This window comes from Cherax quadricarinatus, chromosome 50 (genome assembly GCF_038502225.1).
Source record: "Cherax quadricarinatus isolate ZL_2023a chromosome 50, ASM3850222v1, whole genome shotgun sequence".
Taxonomy (NCBI): domain Eukaryota; kingdom Metazoa; phylum Arthropoda; class Malacostraca; order Decapoda; family Parastacidae; genus Cherax; species Cherax quadricarinatus.
In genome coordinates, this window is record NC_091341.1 from 27,705,879 (window position 1) to 27,731,476 (window position 25,598).

Below are 25,598 nucleotides of genomic sequence, written 5' to 3' on the forward strand. Positions count from 1 at the left end.
TGGATCAAGAGCCCCTCAACTGCATCATGGCATCTCCTTTTAGGGAAATGGATGAAGGAGGTTGAAGTGTTATACAGCACCTGGGGGGGAATGGGAGGAACTGAAACAGAGATGACTGGGGCTTCCGCATCCAGAAAGTATGAGTGATCATGTTTGATCGGAGTGAGTGATACAAGTGGATCTGTGTTTGATGAACAATTGGAGTGTGAACAAAGGTGAGTGAGTGTGAAGGGATTCAGGGAAACCTGTTAGCTGGACTTGATACCAGAGACGGGAAACACAATGTTGGTACAGGAGAGCTGGAGATACTGCAACATAAGTTTATCTGAACTGTGATTATTCACACATTTCAAGCAAGACTGCTATTGAAAGAATGACAGTGAGTGTGTTTCCTTGTTTATTTGGTTCCCAACCTTGGTGGAATACTGCCAATGCACTAAAAAAATTACAGCATTAAGCCTTTAAATATTTAGAACATCTATACACCAGAAAAAAATCTTCAAGGCATGTCTGACCTATGAAGGAAATTTCAAGATCACACAATAAAATTATAAACATTGTCAACAGATTTGTATTACTGACAACAGGAGAAATGAAAACTAATTATGGAATTTGGCCTTTTTTTACTAAACAGCTCCTCAGTGACAAATCTTCTGCAAGATTCAAAAAATAAGTATAGAACTTATAAAGCAAATAAACATAATAAAATACTGCTCTTAATACCTTTTGCTAAACTCACATATCCAATATTGAGCACAGCACACACGCATCTCGTAAATGGTGGATAATGCATATATAAAAGCCTATTTACTTTTGAGTGTTATGCCTATATACATGTGGGTTTAACCACATAATTAGCGATTGAATTGACCCATCATGTTTCCACTGAATCCACCTTGTCTACCTCCAGGTCCTGCCTGCATTCCACCCTGCATGCCTCCTGGACCAGACTGCATACCTGCTGGACCTCCTTGCATTCCCCCTGGTCCAACTTGAATACTACCAGGGCCTTGTATGCCTCCTGGTCCACCCTGCATGCCACCTCCTGCCATAGCCATACCCTGCATGCCTCCAGGGCCACCACCCATCTGTCCACTCTGCACAGCTGATGGTCCACCCTGCATTCCTCGTGGTCCAGCTTGCATCATCCCTCCAGCCATAGAGGTCATGGGCTGCTGCATGTGGCTTGGTTGCATACCTCCTTGCATGTTCTGCATACCCTGTGGTCCCATAGGTCCCATAGAGCCAAGCGTTGGTTGCATATGTCCTACAGCAGACACTGGTTTTGGTCCACTGAAGTGTGCTCCCGAAGACATTGTAGAAACCATGCTAGGGTTGCTGAGTGTGGCCACGTTGGTGGTGGCAGTACCTGTGGATGAGGAGATCATGCTCTGTGACATCGTAGATGCCATGGACGACTGGACTGTTGGTGTTGTTCCAGAAGAACCAGGAGTGTGCGGAGAGGCCATGTGAGGAGACGTCAAATGGGGCGACCCCAACGACTGAGGTACAGAGCCCCCTGAGGATGTGGGTGTACTCTGGCCTACTGACGATGGTGGAGTAGCTACGGCATTACCATCGGGACCCAGACTCAAGCTGCACAGCAACTCTCGAATGCACGGATAGAGACACATCTCATTGGGCTGTACAATGGCACGGCTCATGATATCATTGATGACCTGCACAGTAATGCTAGGAATGTTGCCGTGATCACGGCGCTCTGCCATCTGGGTCTTGTTGCTCACACTGTCGTATACCAATGGCAGCATTAAATTTGGAGGCTCTGTCTCGGGTGGTAACTGCACATTGATCCTTGTTAACTGGAACTAAAAGAAAGTTATTTCAGTACAAAAGTAAAAGTATAACAGTATGATGCATTCCAGGTGCCTGGCAAACTACAAGTTTGGTACTATGATCACTACAGGTTTGGTACTATGATCACTACAGGTTTGGTACTATGATCACTACAGGTTTGGTACTGTGATCACTACAGGTTTGGTACTATGATCACTACAGGTTTGGTACTATGATCACTACAGGTTTGGTACTATGATCACTACAGGTTTGGTACTATGATCACTACAGGTTTGGTACTGTGATCACTACAGGTTTGGTACTGTGATCACTACAGGTTTGGTACTGTAATCACTACAGGTTTTATACTCTTCCTCGGTAATATTACAATAATTATGTAGGAGTGTTGATTCAAGGAACTGGAGTTGCTGTATCCTCCTCTTCATCAGATTAAAAAAACTATCCTTTCTTACATCAAATTCCAAGGAGCTCTCATATGTTTGAACATTATAACATAGTAAAAAAGGGGGTCAATCCCACATTAAAGGGTGTGACTTTATTGCTAGGTTTTGCTTATTTTTACGTGATGGTGTTCTAAGATGGAGAGATAAGCTACAAAATACCTCCCTCAAAGAATATATTTTCTTCTTTCAACACACCGGCCATATCCCACTGAGGAAGGCTGGCCCAAAAGGAAAAACAAAACTTTCTCGTTTTAAATTTAGTAATACAACCTCTCCTCACTTAGCAACGTACTTGTTTACCGACGCCTCAGACTTACGACAGGCTCTCTGGCCAGTACACATACCTAAATAATGTATATTAGAGTTGATTTCCTCTAATCTCTTTATTACAATATACAGTACACTACTGTATAAACATTTAAAAAATACCAGAAATGTTATAAATGGTGCAAAGGTGACATTAAAACAATATCAAAGATGGTTCACACAAACCCACTACCATTATGGTATGCTTCTCAATTAGCAACAAATTCATTTATCGACATGGTCTTAGGAATGGAACTCCGTCGTTAAGTGAGGAGAGGCTGTACATACAGAAGGGGTTACTAACCCCTTGCTCCCAGCATTTTAGTCACCTCTTATGACATGCATGGCTTATGGAGGAAGAATTCTGTCCCACTTCCCCATGGAGATAAGCAGAAATAAACAAGAATAAGAACCAGTAAGAAAATAGAAAAAAACCAGAAGGGTTGTATATGCATGTGTAGTGTGACCTAAGTGTAAGAAAAAGTAGCAAGATGTACTTGAAATCTTGCATATTTATGAGACAGAAAAATGACACCATCATGTAAAACAATCACAGGTTTCTGTTTTACACTCACTTGGCAGGACTGTAGTACCTCCCTCGGTAGTTGCTATCTACCATCCTACTACCTAGGAATGAATATACAGGTCCTCCATCACAAATTCGGCATCATTGAGACCTGTAGTGTGCCGGATTACTGAGTTTGCCAGATTACAGAGTAGTTAGGTTAGAATACACTTAATAAAATTAACCAACTTGACTTACACAGTTCACTGAACATCGGCAAAAATCGAACATTTCCGCTACTTTGAGCTCAATTTCAAGGTACTTTTCGTCATGAAAGCAATCAAAATCATGTCTATTTCTGTAATATATCTTCCATTCTATCAAATGAGTCCAAAAAAATGAGAATACAACCATAAAAATCATACAAAAATATACTGAAAAGAGGCGGCTAATGGCTGAGAAGTTAACTCCCTTATTTATCGTCCGTCTTTTTTATTTTTGTTGTACGTTAAGAAGCATCTTTCCACCATACACTGCCCAATTTTCAATGAGATAGCCCAAAAAACAACTGAGAAAAAAAAATATTTACCAAAAATCATATATGGCAAGCCCAAGCCAGGTACTAGAAATAAGTCACTTTGTCTGACTTTTCTGGGTTATCCTAGGTTCTCTATACATATGCTGCTATGTATGATAGTCTATGTAACTGTATTTGTGTATATCTGAATAAACTTATTCACTTCTAGTCTGTCAACTGAGAGCACGAAACCGCCCATTCACTTATTTCAACTACCCAATAAAGTGGTCAGAAATTGGCAATTTGGCCGATTTCACACAAATTTCAACAGATGCCAATTTCAAAATAGTATCCAGAATAAACAATGCAGACATTCCTGGCACTAAAATAACATTTTCTCTGTTCATTAGTCACGGCTACAGGCCCCTCTTATACAGTGGACCCCCAGTATTCGATATTAACCCTTTCAGGGTCCGTCCCGTAGATCTACGGCTTTACGTTCAGGGTCCAAACCGTAGATCTACGTCATGAGCTCAGTTCCCTCTGATAAACTGTGAGTGGTACATTTGGGCCTAGATATGAGAGAATACATCTATGTGGTATTTTTGCACCACATAAAACAAATCCTGCAGCACACTGTGTATAATGAGAGAAAAAAAAAACTGAGACCATGATTTTCGATTAAAACAGCGACTTTGCAGTGTTTTTTCGTATGTTTTTTATAGTTATATTTGCGATTTCTTGGTCTCATTTGATAGAATGGAAGACATATTACAGGAATAGAGATGATTTTGATTGGTTTTAGCACTGGAAATGGCTTGAAACTGAGTTTACCTGGAGAGAGTTCCGAGGGTCAACGCCCCCGCGGCCAGGTCTGTGACCAGGCCTCCTGGTGGATCAGAGCCTGATCAACCAGGCTGTTGCTGCTGGCTGCACGCAAACCAACGTACGAGCCACAGCCCGGCTGATCCGGAACTGACTTTAGGTGCTTGTCCAGTGCCAGCTTGAAGACTGCCAGGGGTCTGTTGGTAATCCCCCTTATGTGTGCTGGGAGGCAGTTGAACAGTCTCGGGCCCCTGACACTTATTGTATGGTCTCTTAACGTGCTAGTGACACCCCTGCTTTTCATTGGGGGGATGGTGCATCGTCTGCCAAGTCTTTTGCTTTCGTAGTGAGTGATTTTCGTGTGCAAGTTCGGTACTAGTCCCTCTAGGATTTTCCAGGTGTATATAATCATGTATCTCTCCCTCCTGCGTTCCAGGGAATACAGGTTTAGGAACCTCAAGCGCTCCCAATAATTGAGGTGTTTTATCTCCGTTATGCGCGCCGTGAAAGTTCTCTGTACATTTTCTAGGTCGGCAATTTCACCTGCCTTGAAAGGTGCTGTTACTGTGCAGCAATATTCCAGCCTAGATAGAACAAGTGACCTGAAGAGTGTCATCATGGGCTTGGCCTCCCTAGTTTTGAAGGTTCTCATTATCCATCCTGTCATTTTTCTAGCAGATGCGATTGATACAATGTTATGGTCCTTGAAGGTGAGATCCTCCGACATGATCACTCCCAGGTCTTTGACGTTGGTGTTTCGCTCTATTTTGTGGCCAGAATTTGTTTTGTACTCTGATGAAGATTTAATTTCCTCATGTTTACCATATCTGAGTAATTGAAATTTCTCATCGTTGAACTTCATATTGTTTTCTGCAGCCCACTGAAAGATTTGGTTGATGTCCGCCTGGAGCTTTGCAGTGTCTGCAATGGAAGATACTGTCATGCAGATTCGGGTGTCATCTGCTCAAAGTAGTGGAAATGTTAAATTTTTGCCGATGTTCAAGAGTAAACAAACGACCTCACACATCTAATACACACCAGCTGGTGAGTCTAAAATACATTCACAAATGTGGTGATGATATTTATGCAATTATTACAATATTGCATAACAGTAAATCTTCTGTTTTTTGGTGTGAATAAAAATTCATTATGTGAATAAAAAACCAAAATGGAATTTATTTGTAAAGCCTCAAAACATAACTAATGAACAGAGGAAATGTTAGTTTAGTGCCAGGAATACCTACATTGTTTATTCTGGACCCTATTTTGAAATTGGAATATTTTGAACTTTGTGTTAAATTGGCCAAATTACCAAATTCCGATCACTTTATTTTGTAGTTGAAACAGTTGACTTGGGGATTTCTTGTGCTCAATCGATAGAATAGAAGTAATACTAGTGAAATAGCTAAGAATTTGGCCAACTGGAATAATGTAATTGGCCTAAAATGGGAGTCAAAGTCGGCAAAATCGCCGATTCGTAAATATCGCTGACACATCAAAATTCGCGAGAGCATAATTTCGTCAATTTTCCATCAAATTTCATACTTTTTGCTTTATTACCTTCAGAAAAAGATTCTCTACCATTTCATAAGAAAAAATAACAATTTTTTTTTTTTTAAATTCTTGGACACTGGGGCACCACTTTAGATTTTGGCCTTGGACCCTGAAGGGGTTAATCCGTTCCTGAGAGCTCATCGAATACCGAAAATATCGAAAAGCGAATCAATTTTTCTCATAAGAAATAATGGAAATCAAATTAATCCGTGCAAGACACCCAAAAGTATGAAAAAAAAAAATTTACCACATGAAATATTAAGTTTAATGCAATAGAATAATTACAATAACAACAATAACAATAGAATAATTGACACTTACCTTTAATGAAGATCTGGTGATGATTGATGGGATGGGAGGAGGGGAGAGTGTGGATGGTGTTAGTGTTTAGAAGGGGAATCCCCTTCCATTAGGACTTGAACTGACAGCCTCACCATGCCACTACGATTCTTAAATCTTTCAAACCAACCTTTGCTGGCCTTAAATTCACTCACATCACCACTAGTTGCAGGCAATTTCTTTACCAAATCATCATGCAACTGCCTAGCCTTTTCACAAATGATCGCTTGAGAGATGCTATCTCTTGCTATCTGTTTTTCATTTATCAACACCAATAACAGTCTCTCAACATTTTCTAACACTTGCAGTCGCCGTTTCGTAATCACAGTTGCACCTTTTGCAAGAACAGCTTCCTTGATTGCCGTTTTCCTGGTCACTATAGTAGAGATGGTTGATTGGGGTTTACTATACAAATTGGCCAGCTCCGACACACGCACTCCACTTTCGTACTTTGCAATTATCTCTTTCTTCATTTCAATAGTCATTAGCACCTTTTTTCTCGAAGGGTTGGCACTAGAAGCTTTCTTGGGGCCCATGGTTACTTATTTTGCAGAAACAAGCACCAAAAACAGTGATAATATGGAATGTACCGAATGTATCCTTAGATGTGCGCACACTGGCTGGCTTGTAAACACTGGCACACATGGGCCAGTTCAGGCCACACGTGGACACATCTCGTACGAATTGTATCGAATACCGGGTTTTCGATCGGATACCGAGGCAAAATTTTTGCGATATAATGCATCGAATACCGGATTTATCGAATACCAATGCCATCGAATACCGGGGGTCCACTGTATTACTCTTGCTTTTCATTTGGAATTTTTATTCACAAAAAAAATAGAAGATTTACTGTTATGCAGACTGCTGCATTATTGTAATAATTGTATAAATAATGTCAAGCCATTCTTGACTCTGTACTGGAATTTAGACTGGCAGGCGGACAGGTATTGGACGGTGACGTCATTTGTTTACTCTTGAGCTTCGCTAAAGAATAGAACATTTTCGCTACTGTGAGTGCAATTTCAAGGTACTTTTCCTCATGAAAGCAATCAAAATCATATCTATTTCTGTAATATATCTTTCATTCTATCAAATGAGACCGAAAAAATGAGAATATAACCATAACAACCATGCAAAAATATACTGCTAAGAGGCCGCTAATGGCTGAGAAGTGAACTCTGCTATTTATGGTCTGATTTCTTTCATTTTTGGTGTACATGAAGAAGTATCTTTCCATTATACATTGCCCAAGTTTGAATAAGATAACCCAACAAACAACTGAGAAAATAATAATATAATAATAATAATAATAATAATAATAATAATAATAATAATAATAATATCTTTATTTACTACAAGTACATGCACAATGTATACAGGCCTAGCTGACATCAGTGACATACTACTATATAGAAAGCCGCTTGTTATGCAGAGTATTTCAAGAAAATTAGGTCAGTGTCCCAGGATAACACCCACACTAGTCAGCTAACACCCAGGTACCCATTTACTGATGGGTAAACATAGACAACAGGTGTAAAGAAACATGCCTAATGTTTCTACCCTGGCTGGGAATCGAATATTTACCAAAAATCATATATGGCTAACCCAAGCCAGGTACTAAAAATAAGTCACGTTGACTTTTTTTTGGGTTATCCTAGGTTCTCTACACATATGCTGCTATGTGATAATCTATAAAGAGAAAAATAGCTTTTTTGTTTCAGGTTTATGGTGCGGTAGGAGTGTATATCATAGTTAGCCCTGTGCTATACTCCGTTTTCTCTAATATAAGCCACCATGACAGGGATAGGAGAATGGTATTTGTTTACCATATCCTCTTCATACCTCCGTTGAACTGCTCGGTGTTATGCCAAATATTATTCATTCTGGAGTATTTAACATGTTTTATGTTATTTATATTGTTTCTTATGTCTTATTAGATCAATTGTGATAGGCAAATAAGCTGTAGTGTTGATATTAGAGTAATAATAAAGTATAAACCATACTCCGGCCGGGATTGAATCCGCGGTCAAAGAGTCTCAAAACTCCAGACCGTCGCGTTAGCCACTAGTGGCTAACGCGACGGTCTGGAGTTTTGAGACTCTGACCGTGGGTTCAATCCCGGCCGGAGAATGGTTTGTTTGCAATCGTGTCATTACGATTTCGTGAGTCAATAAAGTATATTCTTCTGCTTCATGAGACTGAGCTCATGGCAACCGACAGTGGCTTCAAAGCCACCTTATCTTTAATGGATAATGTACTGTGTAGGTGCTTTACATAATGAGAAGCATTTCTTTTATTCATTGGAACCATAGCTAGGGCTAAAAGTAAGCAGGTTATAACAATAAATGGAGAAAAATAAATTGGAATGACTTATGCAGCAAATAGCGCCACCAAACAGTACCAGCAGGTTGGTGTGGCGACCCTGGAAATTTGAAATTATGCTAGCCAAAATTAGTGCCGAATAACTGAAGGAACCGAATAACTGATTGCCGGATTTGTGATGGCGGACCTGTACTACCTCACACAAATATATTTTCAGACCTGCTTCCTATAATATATTAGTCCACTCCACCTCTTTCCATCCATTCCACATTTTTAACTCTTAATCCAAGTACCTTGCACTCTTCTACAAGAGTAAACAATGCAAAGCAGCCATCTTTCACTCTCAATTATATCAGTTATAGCACCAAAGCTTTCTAATTTATTGAATGATTATTTTCTGCATAATGACACCACCACCATTACTTCACACATACACTTGGATGTGTATACACTTGAGCATACATGTACATACACCTTTTTATACCACCACCAACATTTACCTGGAGTTTACCTGGAGAGAGTTCCGGGGGTCAACGCCCCCGCGGCCCGGTCTGTGACCAGGCCTCCTTAGGTCAGTGTCCCAGGATGCGACCCACACCAGTCGACTAACACCCAGGTACCCATTTTACTGATGGGGAACATAGACAACAGGTGGAAAGAAACACGTCCAATGTTTCTACTCTGGCTGGGAATCGAACCCAGGCCCTCACCGTGTGAAGCGAGAGCGTTAACCACCAGGCCACCAGAGCAACTACAGTGTAAATTGTAGATGCAAAGCTACTGAGGCCACCCAAGACACACAATACATATACTTACAAAGAAGAGTATTTTGTTGCGGGAGACGACTACAATAAACATCCCGGGAGGAGCAATGGGAGAGCCAATTGGAGGGTTTGTTAGGCACCATTGTAGACTCCACTTCATTTGTTGAACTTGTTGAGATGTTGGCATCTGAAATAACACAACACACATACACATTCAGTGCTCATTTGCAAGTATGTACAGTCTCTCCTCACTTAACGATGTACTCATTTAATGACCACTTGGACTTACGACCCGCTCTCTGACCAGTATGCATATTTAAGTAATGTATATTAGAGCTGATTTCCTCTATTCTGTTCTTTACAATATACAGTACACTACAATATAAACATTTACATGCTAGAAATGTTATAAATGGTGCAAAGGTGACATTAAAACACATATAAAGATAGTTGACACAAACCACTACCAGTACAGTACGCTCTTCGCTTAACGACCAATTTATTTACTGACCTACTCGTAAGAACAGAACTCCACCGCTAAGTGAGGATAAGATAAGATAAGATAAGATTTCGTTCGGATTTTTAACCCCGGAGGGTTAGCCACCCAGGATAACCCAAGAAAGTCAGTGCGTCATCGAGGACTGTCTAACTTATTTCCATTGGGGTCCTTAATCTTGTCCCCCAGGATGCGACCCACACCAGTCGACTAACACCCAGGTACCTATTTGCTGCTAGGTGAACAGGACAACAGGTGTAAGGAAACGTGTTGAAATGTTTTCACCCGCCGGGAATCGAACCCGGGCCCTCCGTGTGTGAAGTGGGAGCTTTAGCCACCAGGCCACCGGGCCACTGTATAATAATTATAACAATAAATAACACAGCCAATTATGAAATATTTTCATTCCTGGTATTCCAACTTACTAAAAAGTTTAATTCCTGGTATATCAACTCACTTGTGAGTTTAATCCTGGTACTTTAACTAACAAACTGCATAAGCTGTAAAAATGTTGTACATAGGATGATTATGGGTCATATATTCTCCTTCTGCAGCTCAGTGATTGTTAAAATAACTGCTTTCCTAGCACCCTGTTTGTAAGTGCAGGCATGTAACCTGGGGTGTTAGTAACATGATGTGTAACCTGGGGTGTTAGTAACGTTATGTGTAACCTGGGGTGTTAGTAACATGATGTGTAACCTGGGGTGTTAGTAACATGATGTGTAACCTGGGGTGTTAGTAACATGATGTGTAACCTGGGGTGTTAGTAACATGATGTGTAACCTGGGGTGTTAGTAACGTTATGTGTAACCTGGGGTGTTAGTAACATGATGTGTAACCTGGGGTGTTAGTAACATGATGTGTAACCTGGGGTGTTAGTAACATGATGTGTAACCTGGGGTGTTAGTAACATGATGTGTAACCTGGGGTGTTAGTAACATGATGTGTAACCTGGGGTGTTAGTAACGTTATGTGTAACCTGGGGTGTTAGTAACATGATGTGTAACCTGGGGTGTTAGTAACATGATGTGTAACCTGGGGTGTTAGTAACATGATGTGTAACCTGGGGTGTTAGTAACATGATGTGTAACCTGGGGTGTTAGTAACATGATGTGTAACCTGGGGTGTTAGTAACGTTATGTGTAACCTGGGGTGTTAGTAACATGATGTGTAACCTGGGGTGTTAGTAACATGATGTGTAACCTGGGGTGTTAGTAACATGATGTGTAACCTGGGGTGTTAGTAACATGATGTGTAACCTGGGGTGTTAGTAACATGATGTGTAACCTGGGGTGTTAGTAACGTTATGTGTAACCTGGGGTGTTAGTAACATGATGTGTAACCTGGGGTGTTAGTAACATGATGTGTAACCTGGGGTGTTAGTAACATGATGTGTAACCTGGGGTGTTAGTAACATGATGTGTAACCTGGGGTGTTAGTAACATGATGTGTAACCTGGGGTGTTAGTAACGTTATGTGTAACCTGGGGTGTTAGTAACATGATGTGTAACCTGGGGTGTTAGTAACATGATGTGTAACCTGGGGTGTTAGTAACATGATGTGTAACCTGGGGTGTTAGTAACATGATGTGTAACCTGGGGTGTTAGTAACATGATGTGTAACCTGGGGTGTTAGTAACATGATGTGTAACCTGGGGTGTTAGTAACGTTATGTGTAACCTGGGGTGTTAGTAACATGATGTGTAACCTGGGGTGTTAGTAACATGTGTAACCTGGGGTGTTAGTAACATTATGTGTAACCTGGGGTGTTAGTAATGTTATGTGTAACCTGGGGTGTTAGTAACATGGTGTAACCTGGGGTGTTAGTAACATGATGTGTAACCTGGGGTGTTAGTAACATTATGTGTAACCTGGGGTGTTAGTAACGTTATGTGTAACCTGGGGTGTTAGTAACATTGTGTAACCTGGGGTGTTAGTAACATGTGTAACCTGGGGTGTTAGTAACGTTATGTGTAACCTGGGGTGTTAGTAACATTATGTGTAACCTGGGGTGTTAGTAACATGTGTAACCTGGGGTGTAACATTATGTGTAACCTGGGGTGTTAGTAACATTATGTGTAACCTGGGGTGTTAGTAACATGATGTGTAACCTGGGGTGTTGGTAACATTATGTGTAACCTGGGGTGTTAGTAACGTTGTGTAACCTGGGGTGTTAGTAACATTATGTGTAACCTGGGGTGTTAGTAACATTATGTGTAACCTGGGGTGTTAGTAACATTATGTGTAACCTGGGGTGTAACATTATGTGTAACCTGGGGTGTTAGTAACATGATGTGTAACCTGGGGTGTTAGTAACATTGCGTGTAACCTGGGGTGTTAGTAACATTATGTGTAACCTGGGGTGTTAGTAACATTATGTGTAACCTGGGGTGTTAGTAACATTATGTGTAACCTGGGGTGTTGGTAACATTATGTGTAACCTGGGGTGTTAGTAACGTTGTGTAACCTGGGGTGTTAGTAACATTATGTGTAACCTGGGGTGTTAGTAACATTATGTGTAACCTGGGGTGTTAGTAACGTTGTGTAACCTGGGGTGTTAGTAACATTATGTGTAAGCTGGGGTGTTGGTAACATTATGTGTAACCTGGGGTGTTGGTAACATTATGTGTAACCTGGGGTGTTAGTAACATTGTGTGTAACCTGGGGTGTTAGTAACATCATGTGTAACCTGGGGTGTTAGTAACATTGTGTGTAACCTGGGGTGTTAGTAACATCATGTGTAACCTGGGGTGTTAGTAACATTATGTGTAACCTGGGGTGTTAGTAACGTTGTGTAACCTGGGGTGTTAGTAACATTATGTGTAACCTGGGGTGTTGGTAACATTATGTGTAACCTGGAGTGTTAGTAACATTATGTGTAACCTGGGGTGTTAGTAACATTATGTGTAACCTGGGGTGTTAGTAACATTATGTGTAACCTGGGGTGTTAGTAACATTATGTGTAACCTGGGGTGTTAGTAACGTTGTGTAACCTGGGGAGTTAGTAACATTATGTGTAACCTGGGGTGTTAGTAACATTATGTGTAACCTGGGGTGTTGGTAACATTATGTGTAACCTGGGGTGTTAGTAACGTTGTGTAACCTGGGGTGTTAGTAACATTATGTGTAACCTGGGGTGTTAGTAACATTATGTGTAACCTGGGGTGTTAGTAACATTATGTGTAACCTGGGGTGTTAGTAACATTGTGTAACCTGGGGTGTTAGTAACATGATGTGTAACCTGGGGTGTTAGTAATGTTGTGTAACCTGGGGTGTTAGTAACATTATGTGTAACCTGGGGTGTTGGTAACATTATGTGTAACCTGGGGTGTTAGTAACATTATGTGTAACCTGGTGTGTAAGTAACATGATGTGTAACCTGGGGTGTTAGTAATGTTGTGTAACCTGGGGTGTTAGTAACATTATGTGTAACCTGGGGTGTTGGTAACATTATGTGTAACCTGGGGTGTTGGTAACATTATGTGTAACCTGGGGTGTTAGTAACATGATGTGTAACCTGGGGTGTTAGTAACGTTGTGTAACCTGGGGTGTTAGTAACATTATGTGTAACCTGGGGTGTTAGTAACATGTGTAACCTGTGGTGTTAGTAACATTATGTGTAACCTGGGGTGTTAGTAACATTATGTGTAACCTGGGGTGTTGGTAACATTTTGTGTAACCTGGGGTGTTAGTAACATTATGTGTAACCTGGGGTGTTGGTAACATTATGTGTAACCTGGGGTGTTGGTAACATGTGTAACCTGGGGTGTTGGTAACATTATGTGTAACCTGGGGTGTTAGTAACATTATGTGTAACCTGGGGTGTTAGTAACATTATGTGTAACCTGGGGTGTTGGTAACATGTGTAACCTGGGGTGTTAGTAACGTTGTGTAACCTGGGGAGTTAGTAACATTATGTGTAACCTGGGGTGTTAGTAACATTATGTGTAACCTGGGGTGTTGGTAACATTATGTGTAACCTGGGGTGTTAGTAACGTTGTGTAACCTGGGGTGTTAGTAACATTATGTGTAACCTGGGGTGTTAGTAACATTATGTGTAACCTGGGGTGTTAGTAACATTATGTGTAACCTGGGGTGTTAGTAACATTATGTGTAACCTGGGGTGTTAGTAACATGATGTGTAACCTGGGGTGTTAGTAATGTTGTGTAACCTGGGGTGTTATTAACATTATGTGTAACCTGGGGTGTTGGTAACATTATGTGTAACCTGGGGTGTTAGTAACATTATGTGTAACCTGGGGTGTTAGTAATGTTGTGTAACCTGGGGTGTTAGTAACATTATGTGTAACCTGGGGTGTTGGTAACATTATGTGTAACCTGGTGTGTTAGTAACATGATGTGTAACCTGGGGTGTTAGTAATGTTGTGTAACCTGGGGTGTTAGTAACATTATGTGTAACCTGGGGTGTTGGTAACATTATGTGTAACCTGGTGTGTTAGTAACATGATGTGTAACCTGGGGTGTTAGTAATGTTGTGTAACCTGGGGTGTTAGTAACATTATGTGTAACCTGGGGTGTTGGTAACATTATGTGTAACCTGGGGTGTTAGTAACATTATGTGTAACCTGGGGTGTTAGTAATGTTGTGTAACCTGGGGTGTTAGTAACATTATGCGTAACCTGGGGTGTTGGTAACATTGTGTAACCTGGGGTGTTGGTAACATTATGTGTAACCTGGTGTGTTAGTAACATGATGTGTAACCTGGGGTGTTAGTAATGTTGTGTAACCTGGGGTGTTAGTAACATTATGTGTAACCTGGGGTGTTGGTAACATTATGTGAAACCTGGGGTGTTGGTAACATTATGTGTAACCTGGGGTGTTAGTAACATGATGTGTAACCTGGGGTGTTAGTAACGTTGTGTAACCTGGGGTGTTAGTAACATTATGTGTAACCTGGGGTGTTAGTAACATGATGTGTAACCTGGGGTGTTAGTAACATTATGTGTAACCTGGGGTGTTAGTAACATTATGTGTAACCTGGGGTGTTGGTAACATTATGTGTAACCTGGGGTGTTAGTAACATTATGTGTAACCTGGGGTGTTGGTAACATTATGTGTAACCTGGGGTGTTGGTAACATTATGTGTAACCTGGGGTGTTGGTAACATTATGTGTAACCTGGGGTGTTAGTAACATTGTGTAACCTGGGGTGTTAGTAACATTATGTGTAACCTGGGGTGTTAGTAACATTATGTGTAACCTGGGGTGTTAGTAACATGATGTGTAAGCTGGGGTGTTGGTAACATTATGTGTAACCTGGGGTGTTAGTAACGTTGTGTAACCTGGGGAGTTAGTAACATTATGTGTAACCTGGGGTGTTAGTAACATGATGTGTAACCTGGGGTGTTAGTAACGTTGTGTAACCTGGGGAGTTAGTAACATTATGTGTAACCTGGGGTGTTAGTAACATGATGTGTAAGCTGGGGTGTTGGTAACATTATGTGTAACCTGGGGTGTTAGTAACGTTGTGTAACCTGGGGAGTTAGTAACATTATGTGTAACCTGGGGTGTTAGTAACATGATGTGTAACCTGGGGGTGTTGGTAACATTATGTGTAACCTGGGGTGTTAGTAACATTATGTGTAACCTGGGGTGTTAGTAACATTATGTGTAACCTGGGGTGTTGGTAACATGTGTAACCTGGGGTGTTAGTAACGTTGTGTAACCTGGGGTGTTAGTAACATTATGTGTAACCTGGGGTGTTAGTAACATTATGTGTAACCTGGGGTGTAGTAACATTATGTGTAACCTGGGGTGTTAGTAACATGATGTGTAACCTGGGGTGTTAGTAATGTTGTGTAACCTGGGGTGTTAGTAACATTATGTGTAACCTGGGGTGTTAGTAACATTATGTGTAACCTGGGGTGTTAATAACATTATGTGTAACCTGGGGTGTTAGTAACATGATGTGTAACCTGGGGTGTTAGTAATGTTGTGTAACCTGGGGTGTTAGTAACATTATGTGTAACCTGGGGTGTTGGTAACATTATGTGTAACCTGGGGTGTTAGTAACATTATGTGTAATCTGGTGTGTTAGTAACATGATGTGTAACCTGGGGTGTTAGTAACATTATGTGTAACCTGGGGTGTTGGTAACATGTGTAACCTGGGGTCTTGGTAACATTATGTGTAACCTGGGGTGTTAGTAACATTATGTGTAACCTGGGGTGTTAGTAACATGATGTGTAACCTGGGGTGTTAGTAACGTTGTGTAACCTGGGGTGTTAGTAACATTATGTGTAACCTGGGGTGTTAGTAACATGATGTGTAACCTGGGGTGTTAGTAACATTATGTGTAACCTGGGGTGTTAGTAACATTATGTGTAACCTAGGGTGTTGGTAACATTATGTGTAACCTGGGGTGTTAGTAACATTATGTGTAACCTGGGGTGTTGGTAACATTATGTGTAACCTGGGGTGTTGGTAACATTATGTGTAACCTGGGGTGTTAGTAACATTATGTGTAACCTGGGGTGTTAGTAACATTATGTGTAACCTGGGGTGTTAGTAACATTATGTGTAACCTGGGGTGTTAGTAACATGTGTAACCTGGGGTGTTGGTAAAATTATGTGTAACCTGTTGTGTTAGTAACGTTGTGTAACCTGGGGAGTTAGTAACATTATGAGTAACCTGGGGTGTTAGTAACATTATGTGTAACCTGGGGTGTTGGTAACATTATGTGTAACCTGGGGTGTTAGCAACGTTGTGTAACCTGGGGTGTTAGTAACATGTGTAACCTGGGGTGTTAGTAACATTATGTGTAACCTGGGGTGTTAGTAACATTATGTGTAACCTGGGGTGTTAGTAACATTATGTGTAACCTGGGGTGTTAGTAACATGATGTGTAACCTGGGGTGTTAGTAATGTTGTGTAACCTGGGGTGTTAGTAACATTATGTGTAACCTGGGGTGTTAGTAACATTATGTGTAACCTGGGGTGTTGGTAACATTATGTGTAACCTGGGGTGTTAGTAACGTTGTGTAACCTGGGGAGTTAGTAACATTATGTGTAACCTGGGGTGTTAGTAACATTATGTGTAACCTGGGGTGTTGGTAACATTATGTGTAACCTGGGGTGTTGGTAACGTTGTGTAACCTGGGGTGTTAGTAACATTATGTGTAACCTGGGGTGTTAGTAACATTATGTGTAACCTGGGGTGTTAGTAACATTATGTGTAACCTGGGGTGTTAGTAATATTGTGTAACCTGGGGTGTTAGTAACATGATGTGTAACCTGGGGTGTTAGTAATGTTGTGTAACCTGGGGTGTAACATTATGTGTAACCTGGGGTGTTGGTAACATTATGTGTAACCTGGGGTGTTAGTAAAATTATGTGTAACCTGGTGTGTTAGTAACATGATGTGTAACCTGGGGTGTTAGTAATGTTGTGTAACCTGGGGTGTTAGTAACATTATGTGTAACCTGGGGTGTTGGTAACATTATGTGTAACCTGGGGTGTTGGTAACATTATGTGTAACCTGGGGTGTTAGTAACATTATGTGTAACCTGGGGTGTTAGTAACATGATGTGTAACCTGGGGTGTTAGTAACGTTGTGTAACCTGGGGTGTTAGTAACATTATGTGTAACCTGGGGTGTTAGTAACATGATGTGTAACCTGGGGTGTTAGTAACATTATGTGTAACCTGGGGTGTTGGTAGCATTATGTGTAACCTGGGGTGTTAGTAACATGATGTGTAACCTGAGGTGTTAGTAACATTATGTGTAACCTGGGGTGTTAGTAACGTTGTGTAACCTGGGGTGTTAGTAACATGATGTGTAACCTGGGGTGTTAGTAACATTATGTGTAACCTGGGGTGTTATTAACATGATGTGTAACCTGGGGTGTTAGTAACATGATGTGTAACCTGGGGTGTTAGTAACATTATGTGTAACCTGGGGTGTTAGTAACATCATGTGTAACCTGGGGTGTTAGTAAGATGTGTAACCTGGGGTGTTAGTAACATTATGTGTAACCTGGGGAGTTAGTAACATCATATGTAACCTGGCATGTTAGTAACATGATGTGTAACCTGGGGTGCTAGTAACATCATGTGTAACCTGGGGTGTTAGTAAGATGTGTAATCTGAGGTGTTAATATGATGTGCAACCTGGGGTGTTAGTAAGATGATGTGCAACCTGGGGTGTTAGTAAGATGATGTGTAACCTGGGGTGTTAGTAACATGATGTATAACCTGGGGTGTTAGTAAGATGATGTGTAACCTGGGGTGCTAGTAAGATGATGTGTAACCTGGGGTGTTAGTAACATGATGTGTAACCTGGGGTGTTAGTAACATGATGTGTAACCTGGGGTGTTAGTAACATTATGTATAACCTTGGGTGTAAGATGATGTGTAACCTGGGGTGTTAGTAACATCATGTATAACCTGGGGTGTTAGTAACATGATGTGTAACCTGGGGTGTTAGTAACATCATGTGTAACCTGGGGTGTTAGTAAGATGACATGCACATTCATATTTTCCTAACATGAAGCTAGTTTCTGAGATCAGTTAGACAGAAATGTTATAGCACTGATTATCATAAGTTTTACTGACATGAATTTAAACATGCTGGAACTGGTACAGTGATCCAGTACAGGAAGGCTTAAGTTAATTTTAAGCCAGCCCGTAATGCTATGCATAGTATAAGTTGCTTTGGCATACTGCTCTTATCTGTATTTTTTTGTACCTCTGTATGTGTGCACAAATTTATAATAAATAAATAAATAAATAAATAAATAAATAAATTATACAGCAGGTTAGGCTCTGGGCCCCACTTATACAGCAGGTTAGGCTCTGGGCCCCACTTATACAGCAGGTTAGGCTCCGGGTCCCACTTATACAGCAGGTTAGCCTCTGGGCCTCACTTGTACAGCAGGTTAGGCTCTGGGCCCCACTTATACAGCATGTTAGGCTCCTGGCCCCACTTATACAGCAGGTTAGGCTCCAGGCCCCACTTATACAGCAGGTTAGGCTCCGGGTCCCACTTATACAGCAGGTTAGGCTCCGGGCCCCACTTATACAGCAGGTTAGGCTCCAGGCCCCACTTATACAGCAGGTTAGGCTCCGGGCCCCACTTATACAGCAGGTTAGGCTCTGGGCCCCACTTATACAGCAGGTTAGCCTCCGGGCCCCACTTGTACAGCAGGTTAGGCTCTGGGCCCCACTTATACAGCAGGTTAGGCTCCAGGTCCCACTTATATAGCAGGTTAGGCTCCAGGCCCCACTTATACAGCAGGTTAGGCTCCAGGCCCCACTTATACAGCAGGTTAGGCTCCAGGCCCCACTTATACAGCAGGTTAGGCTCCAGGCCCCACTTATACAGCAGGTTAGGCTCTGGGCCCCACTTATACAGCAGGTTAGGCTCCAGGTCCCACTTATACAGCAGGTTAGGCTCCAGGTCCCACTTATACAGCAGGTTAGGCTCCAGGCCCCACTTATACAGCAGGTTAGGCTCCAGGTCCCACTTATACAGCAGGTTAGGCTCCAGGTCCCACTTATACAGCAGGTTAGGCTCCAGGTCCCACTTATACAGCAGGTTAGGCTCCAGGTCCCACTTATACAGCAGGTTAGGCTCCAGGTCCCACTTATACAGCAGGTTAGGCTCCAGGCCCCACTTATACATCAGGTTAGGCTCCAGGCCCCACTTATACAGCAGGTTAGGCTCCGGGCCCCACTTATACAGCAGGTTAGGCTCCGGGCTATTACTCTAAAGTGAAAATGACTGTAAAGCAAGTTTTTTTTAACTTTCAAATGCATATAAAAACCTGATAACATGTTTACACTGTCATATATTAAGTGAGCAAATACAGTACACATCACTAACCTTCAAATATTTTCATCCTTAGCTTATAGTGAGTGGTGAATATATTTATTGTAGAAAATGTGAATAAATGAAGAATGGATATAATTGAAAACCGGTGCATTAGCAAAATGGTGTACAGCGGGGGCCGCCTGTACCAACAAACTGTAGGTAAAAGATATGCAAGAACTGATCAAAACATTTCCTAAATCAACATTTCACCGTGAATGGCACCACAAGTCATAATTTTGAGTAGCTTGAGGTCGGGTAAACGTAGGTTAGAGTTAAGCTAACATATCTGAGTGCCAAAATGAACTCTCATCATTGTACAAGGATACTTTCAATAGAGCCGTGATGGTATATGAAAGTGAGTGTTTCGTCTATGTATGGAGACTTGTGACTCACTCTGGTCAACTGACTATTTCATTAATGATGTACGAACATGGTCCAAATTCAAGTCCTACTTCTCATTGTCTAACAGTTCTTGATATGTGAGTTTGATTGATAGGTAGGTAGGGAGGAGGGAAGTTACCCTTGTGATTTTTGTAAGGTAGGCCTACTGATCAATGTAGACAAGTCCATCTTCTTGCCTATATGCTTTATATTCATTAAGACTAAGATGTTGAATACTTTCTTTAATAAGTCTGGAGAACTAATTACCTGATCCACTGTTCTAGTTTCAACACCCTAAATGCTGAGGGACTGATTAATTATCTGATCTACTGTTCTGGTTTCAATACCTTCAAGACTTAGGGACTGATTACCTGAGTTACTGTTCCATTGTTAACAGCCTCAAAGCTGAGGGACTGATTACCAGTTTCAACACCCTCAAGGCTGAGGGTCTGATTACCTCATCTTCTACTGTCTCCATTTTATAAGCTCTGTATTGAATTGATAAAGCTACTGGTTAGCAAAACATCTCTCAAATAAAGATAACCAAGTGTTTCAGAATAGTCTAATTAATTTAGAACATAAGACTGGAGGAAGACTGCAGCAGGCCTGCTGAGAATGAATGATCACAGATGAAGTGATGTTATTCACAAGGATACAGCCATTTTGTGGTTACATTTTGCTGTCAGTTTTGTGTTGTAAATGCTGACTTCTCTATGCATTATGGTGAGGCCACCCACATCTCCCTGGTGTTGAAGGCTCTGCTGAAATAACAGATCCATCCACACTGGATCCAGGTTAGAGATTAAGCACCTTGAATGATTCTCTGTTTGGAGCAGAAGACATAGACAAGATGAAGGAAAATGTGAAAGCAGTCCAAGCAAGCAGTGCATACCCAAAAAGAAAGAATTTATGCCTTCTACAGACTTGCAGCCTCTGAAGTCAAGCATGTACAAGATATGCCTTAGAGCTGTTAGCTTCTTGGTTGCCTTGCTTGTAAACTTTATCATGTGATTCTACATAGACATTTTGGAGTCATGATTCACTTCAAGACTATCCACTTCATCCCTGTGTTTTAACACTTTTTACATTCATTCTTACCGCTGTTCCAGTAACATCATGCTGTCTACATACTATCATCAGTTGTATTTTCTTAGAAGCAAATGTAATCTTCCATCGTTTTCCACCATGTTATTATAATTAAGCTGGTAATTGATGTAACTTAGAGCAGCTGGCACTTCTTCACCTGGATTAGTAAATGTCAGAGTGCAGTCATCTGCATATGCAGAAGATTCTGAGATGAGTTGAAGAAGGTCATTCATGTAGAGTCTATAACAATGGTCCAAGCACACTTTTCTGTGGAACATTTGCAACAGCTTGGGTGTCTTCTTGATTCTGTCTCATTGAGAACTACTCTTAGAGATCTACCTTGAAGGCAATCACTAAGTAGACAGTGTTGAGCCAGAGATTTCTCATGCTTGCAGTTTTGCCAAGAATCCCTGGTGCCATACGTAGTTAAAAGCACCAGCAATGTCCACTGCTACTACACAGCTCATTTGAATTCGTCCAGTAACTGGTGCCACATAGTGGAGTGGCTAACAGCATATCAGCGGCAGAGTGACCTTTTCTGAAGTCATAATGACAGTCACAAAGTGAGTGGTAGTCAAAAATGCTGTCATCTGCCATAAAATTACTGTCTCGGAAAATTTACCAGTGACTAACAGGAGTGACACTGGTCTGTAGATGCTAATTTCAGATCTGCTCTTCTTTTTGTGGACAAGGACTACATTTATCTCTTTCCACAGAGAAGGCAGTACTGACAGATGTGAGTTAGAGGTGATGCTAGCTGGTCTGCACATCTCAGCAATCTTGGACTCAACTTATCTGGGCCCACAGAATTTTCTTGGTCCAGCAATTTAAGAAGATATACTTCATCCTGCCTTACTGTCACCTCTGACAACTCTGACACAGTTCTTGCATCCTGGCAGCAAAGTATTCAACAAACAGGTTAGCTTTCTCCTGACTGCTAGTAGAGGTGGTTCCATCCTGCCAATTTAGAGGTGGAATAATTTCATCAGGTTGATAACTTTGTTCATCCTTGACTAAAGGCAACCAGGTTTTGGAGCCCACTCTACCTGGTGCCGGTGCCAGCTTTCATGTTGTGTCAGCCTTCCCTGTAGAGATGACACACTTTTGGACTACTTCAATTTGCAAACAGGCTGGCCTGTGCAGGTTCCTGTTATAGATAGTAGAATGCCTCTTTATACTTTCTCCAAGCCTTAGTAATAGCAGCAGCCTCTCCACAATGAAAGCCAAACCAAGGCTGATCTGAAAGCTTCATCACACTGCTGGTGAGGATGTGTTTCTGTTGTAGATTAAGGATGTGTTCAGTGAAGACATTCACATGGTTGTCAACTTCACCTTGGAGAAGAACATTCCAATCAGACACAGTGAGTTCAGAGCAAAGGGCCAGTCAGTTTCCTCTTTCTCACAGCAAGGTTGTGAATATAGTCTTCACTTTGTTCTGTTGGAATCTTCAGTGTCATAAAGACAGCCTTGTGGTGAGATGATACAATATAACCAAGGGGGTTTGCAAGTAACTACAGGAAAGACCCCCACTTTACAGCATTTTCCTAAAGCAGCGGTTTTCAATAATACCTGTTCTTCACTTATTTTAACTTCCTACAATAAATATATTCACCACTCACTATCTGTTAAGAACAAAAATATTTAATGGTAAGTAAGATGTGTACTGTATATGCATTTTTTAGGCTTAGCTCTATTTCTCACTTATTATATAATAGTGTAAACATGTTATCAGGCTTTTATATGTATTTCTAACTGAAAAAAAGGCTATGTTTCAATTTAGAGCAATTTCTCCACAGCAGCAGCCAGGAACCTAACCTGCTGTATAAGTGGGGCTCTCCTGTATACCTTCAGTAGCCAGGAAGCTGACCTGCTGTATAAATGGGGCTCTCCTGTATATCTTCAGTAGCCAGGAACCTAACCTGCTGTATAAGTGGGGGCTCTCCTGTATACCTTCAGTAGCCAGGAAGCTAACCTGCTGTGTAAGTGGGGCTCTCCTGTATACCTTCAGTAGCCAGGAAGCTAACCTGCTGTGTAAGTGGGGCTCTCCTGTATACCTTCAGTAGCCAGGAAGCTAACTTGCTGTATAAGTGGGGCTCTCCTGTATACCTTCAGTAGCCAGGAAGCTAACTTGCTGTATAAGTGGGGCTCTCCTGTATACCTTCAGTAGCCAGGAAGCTGACCTGCTGTATAAGTGAGGCTCTCCTGTATACCTTCAGTAGCCAGGAAGCTAACTTACTGTATAAGTGGGGCTCTCCTGTATACCTTCAGTAGCCAGGAAGCTAACCTGCTGTATAAGTGCGGCTCTCCTGTATACCTTCAGTAGCCAGGAAGCTGACCTGCTGTATAAGTGGGGCTCTCCTGTATACCTTCAGTAGCCAGGAAGCTGACCTGCTGTATAAGTGGGGCTCTCCTGTATACCTTCAGTAGCCAGGAAGCTAACCTGCTGTATAAGTGGGGCTCTCCTGTATACCTTCAGGAGCCAGGAACCTAACTTGCTGTATAAGTGGGGCTCTCCTGTATACCTTCAGTAGCCAGGAAGCTAACCTGCTGTATAAGTGGGGCTCTCCTGTATACCTTCAGTAGCCAGGAAGCTAACCTGCTGTATAAGAGGGGCTCTCCTGTATACCTTCACTAGCCAGGAAGCTGACCTGCTGTATAAGTGGGGCTCTCCTGTATACCTTCAGTAGCCAGGAAGCTAACCTGCTGTATAAGTGGGGCTCTCCTGTATACCTTCAGTAGCCAGGAACCTAACTTGCTGTATAAGTGGGGCTCTCCTGTATACCTTCAGTAGCCAGGAAGCTAACCTGCTGTATAAGTGGGGCTCTCCTGTATACCTTCAGTAGCCAGGAAGCTAACCTGCTGCATAAGTGGGGCTCTCCTGTATACCTTCAGTAGCCATTAACCTAACTTGCTGTATAAGTGGGGCTCTCCTGTATACCTTCAGTAGCCAGGAACCTAACTTGCTGTAAAAGTGGGGCTCTCCTGTATACCTTCAGTAGCCAGGAACCTAACTTGCTGTGTAAGTGGGGCTCTCCTGTATACCTTCAGTAGCCAGGAACCTAACCTGCTGTATAAGTGGGGCTCTCCTGTATACCTTCAGTAGCCAGGAACCTAACCTGCTGTATAAGTGGGGCTCTCCTGTATACCTTCAGTAGCCAGGAACCTAACTTGCTGTATAAGTGGGGCTCTCCTGTATACCTTCAGTAGCCAGGAAGCTAACCTGCTGTATAAGTGGGGCTCTCCTGTATACCTTCAGTAGCCAGGAAGCTGACCTGCTGTATAAGTGGGGCTCTCCTGTATACCTTCAGTAGCCAGGAAGCTAACCTGCTGTATAAGTGGGGCTCTCCTGTATACCTTCAGTATCCAGGAACCTAACTTGATGTATAAGTGGGGCTCTCCTGTATACCTTCAGTAGCCAGGAAGCTAACCTGCTGTATAAGTGGGGCTCTCCTGTATACCTTCAGTAGCCAGGAACCTAACCTGCTGTATAAGTGGGGCTCTCCTGTATACCTTCAGTAGCCAGGAAGCTAACCTGCTGTATAAGTGGGGCTCTCCTGTATACCTTCAGTAGCCAGGAACCTAACTTGCTGTATAAGTGGGGCTCTCCTGTATACCTTCAGTAGCCAGGAAGCTAACCTGCTGTATAAGTGGGGCTCTCCTGTATACCTTCAGTAGCCAGGAAGCTAACCTGCTGTATAAGTGGGGCTGTCCTGTATACCTTCAGTAGCCAGGAACCTAACTTGCTGTATAAGTGGGGCTCTCCTGTATACCTTCAGTAGCCAGGAACCTAACCTGCTGTATGAGTGGGGCTCTCCTGTATACCTTCAGTAGCCAGGAAGCTGACCTGCTGTATAAGTGGGGCTCTCCTGTATACCTTCAGTAGCCAGGAAGCTAACCAGCTGTATAAGTGGGGCTCTCCTGTATACCTTCAGTAGCCAGGAACCTAACCTGCTGTATAAGTGGGGCTCTCCTGTATACCTTCAGTAGCCAGGAACCTAACTTGCTGTATAAGTGGGGCTCTCCTGTATACCTTTAGTAGCCAGGAACCTAACTTGCTGTATAAGTGGGGCTCTCCTGTATACCTTCAGTAGCCAGGAACCTAACTTGCTGTATAAGTGGGGCTCTCCTGTATACCTTCAGTAGCCAGGAACCTAACCTGCTGTGTAAGTGGGGCTCTCCTGTATACCTTCAGTAGCCAGGAAGCTAACCTGCTGTATAAGTGGGGCTCTCCTGTATACCTTCAGTAGCCAGGAACCTAACCTGCTGTGTAAGTGAGGCTCTCCTGTATACCTTCAGTAGCCAGGAACCTAACCTGCTGTATAAGTGGGGCTCTCCTGTATACCTTCAGTAGCCAGGAACCTAACCTGCTGTATAAGTGGGGCTCTCCTGTATACCTTCAGTAGCCAGGAACC

General features: G+C 42.1%; 1 protein-coding gene across 4 annotated transcripts in view; it reads right to left on the bottom strand.

Moving 5' to 3' along the window:
* Nucleotides 1–603: 603 nt before the first annotated feature.
* MED14 (mediator complex subunit 14) overlaps nucleotides 604–25,598 on the bottom strand; it is a 532,798-nt gene continuing 507,803 nt past the window's right edge. For all 4 annotated transcript variants that reach the window (XM_070095607.1, XM_070095604.1, XM_070095606.1 and 1 more), the window contains 2 exons: nucleotides 9,446–9,580; nucleotides 604–1,826 (listed from right to left, as the gene is read on the bottom strand). In XM_070095607.1, the coding sequence (XP_069951708.1) occupies nucleotides 855–1,826; nucleotides 9,446–9,580 (1,107 nt within the window). In that variant the 3' untranslated portion in view covers nucleotides 604–854. The remainder of the gene's footprint in view (nucleotides 1,827–9,445; nucleotides 9,581–25,598) is intronic.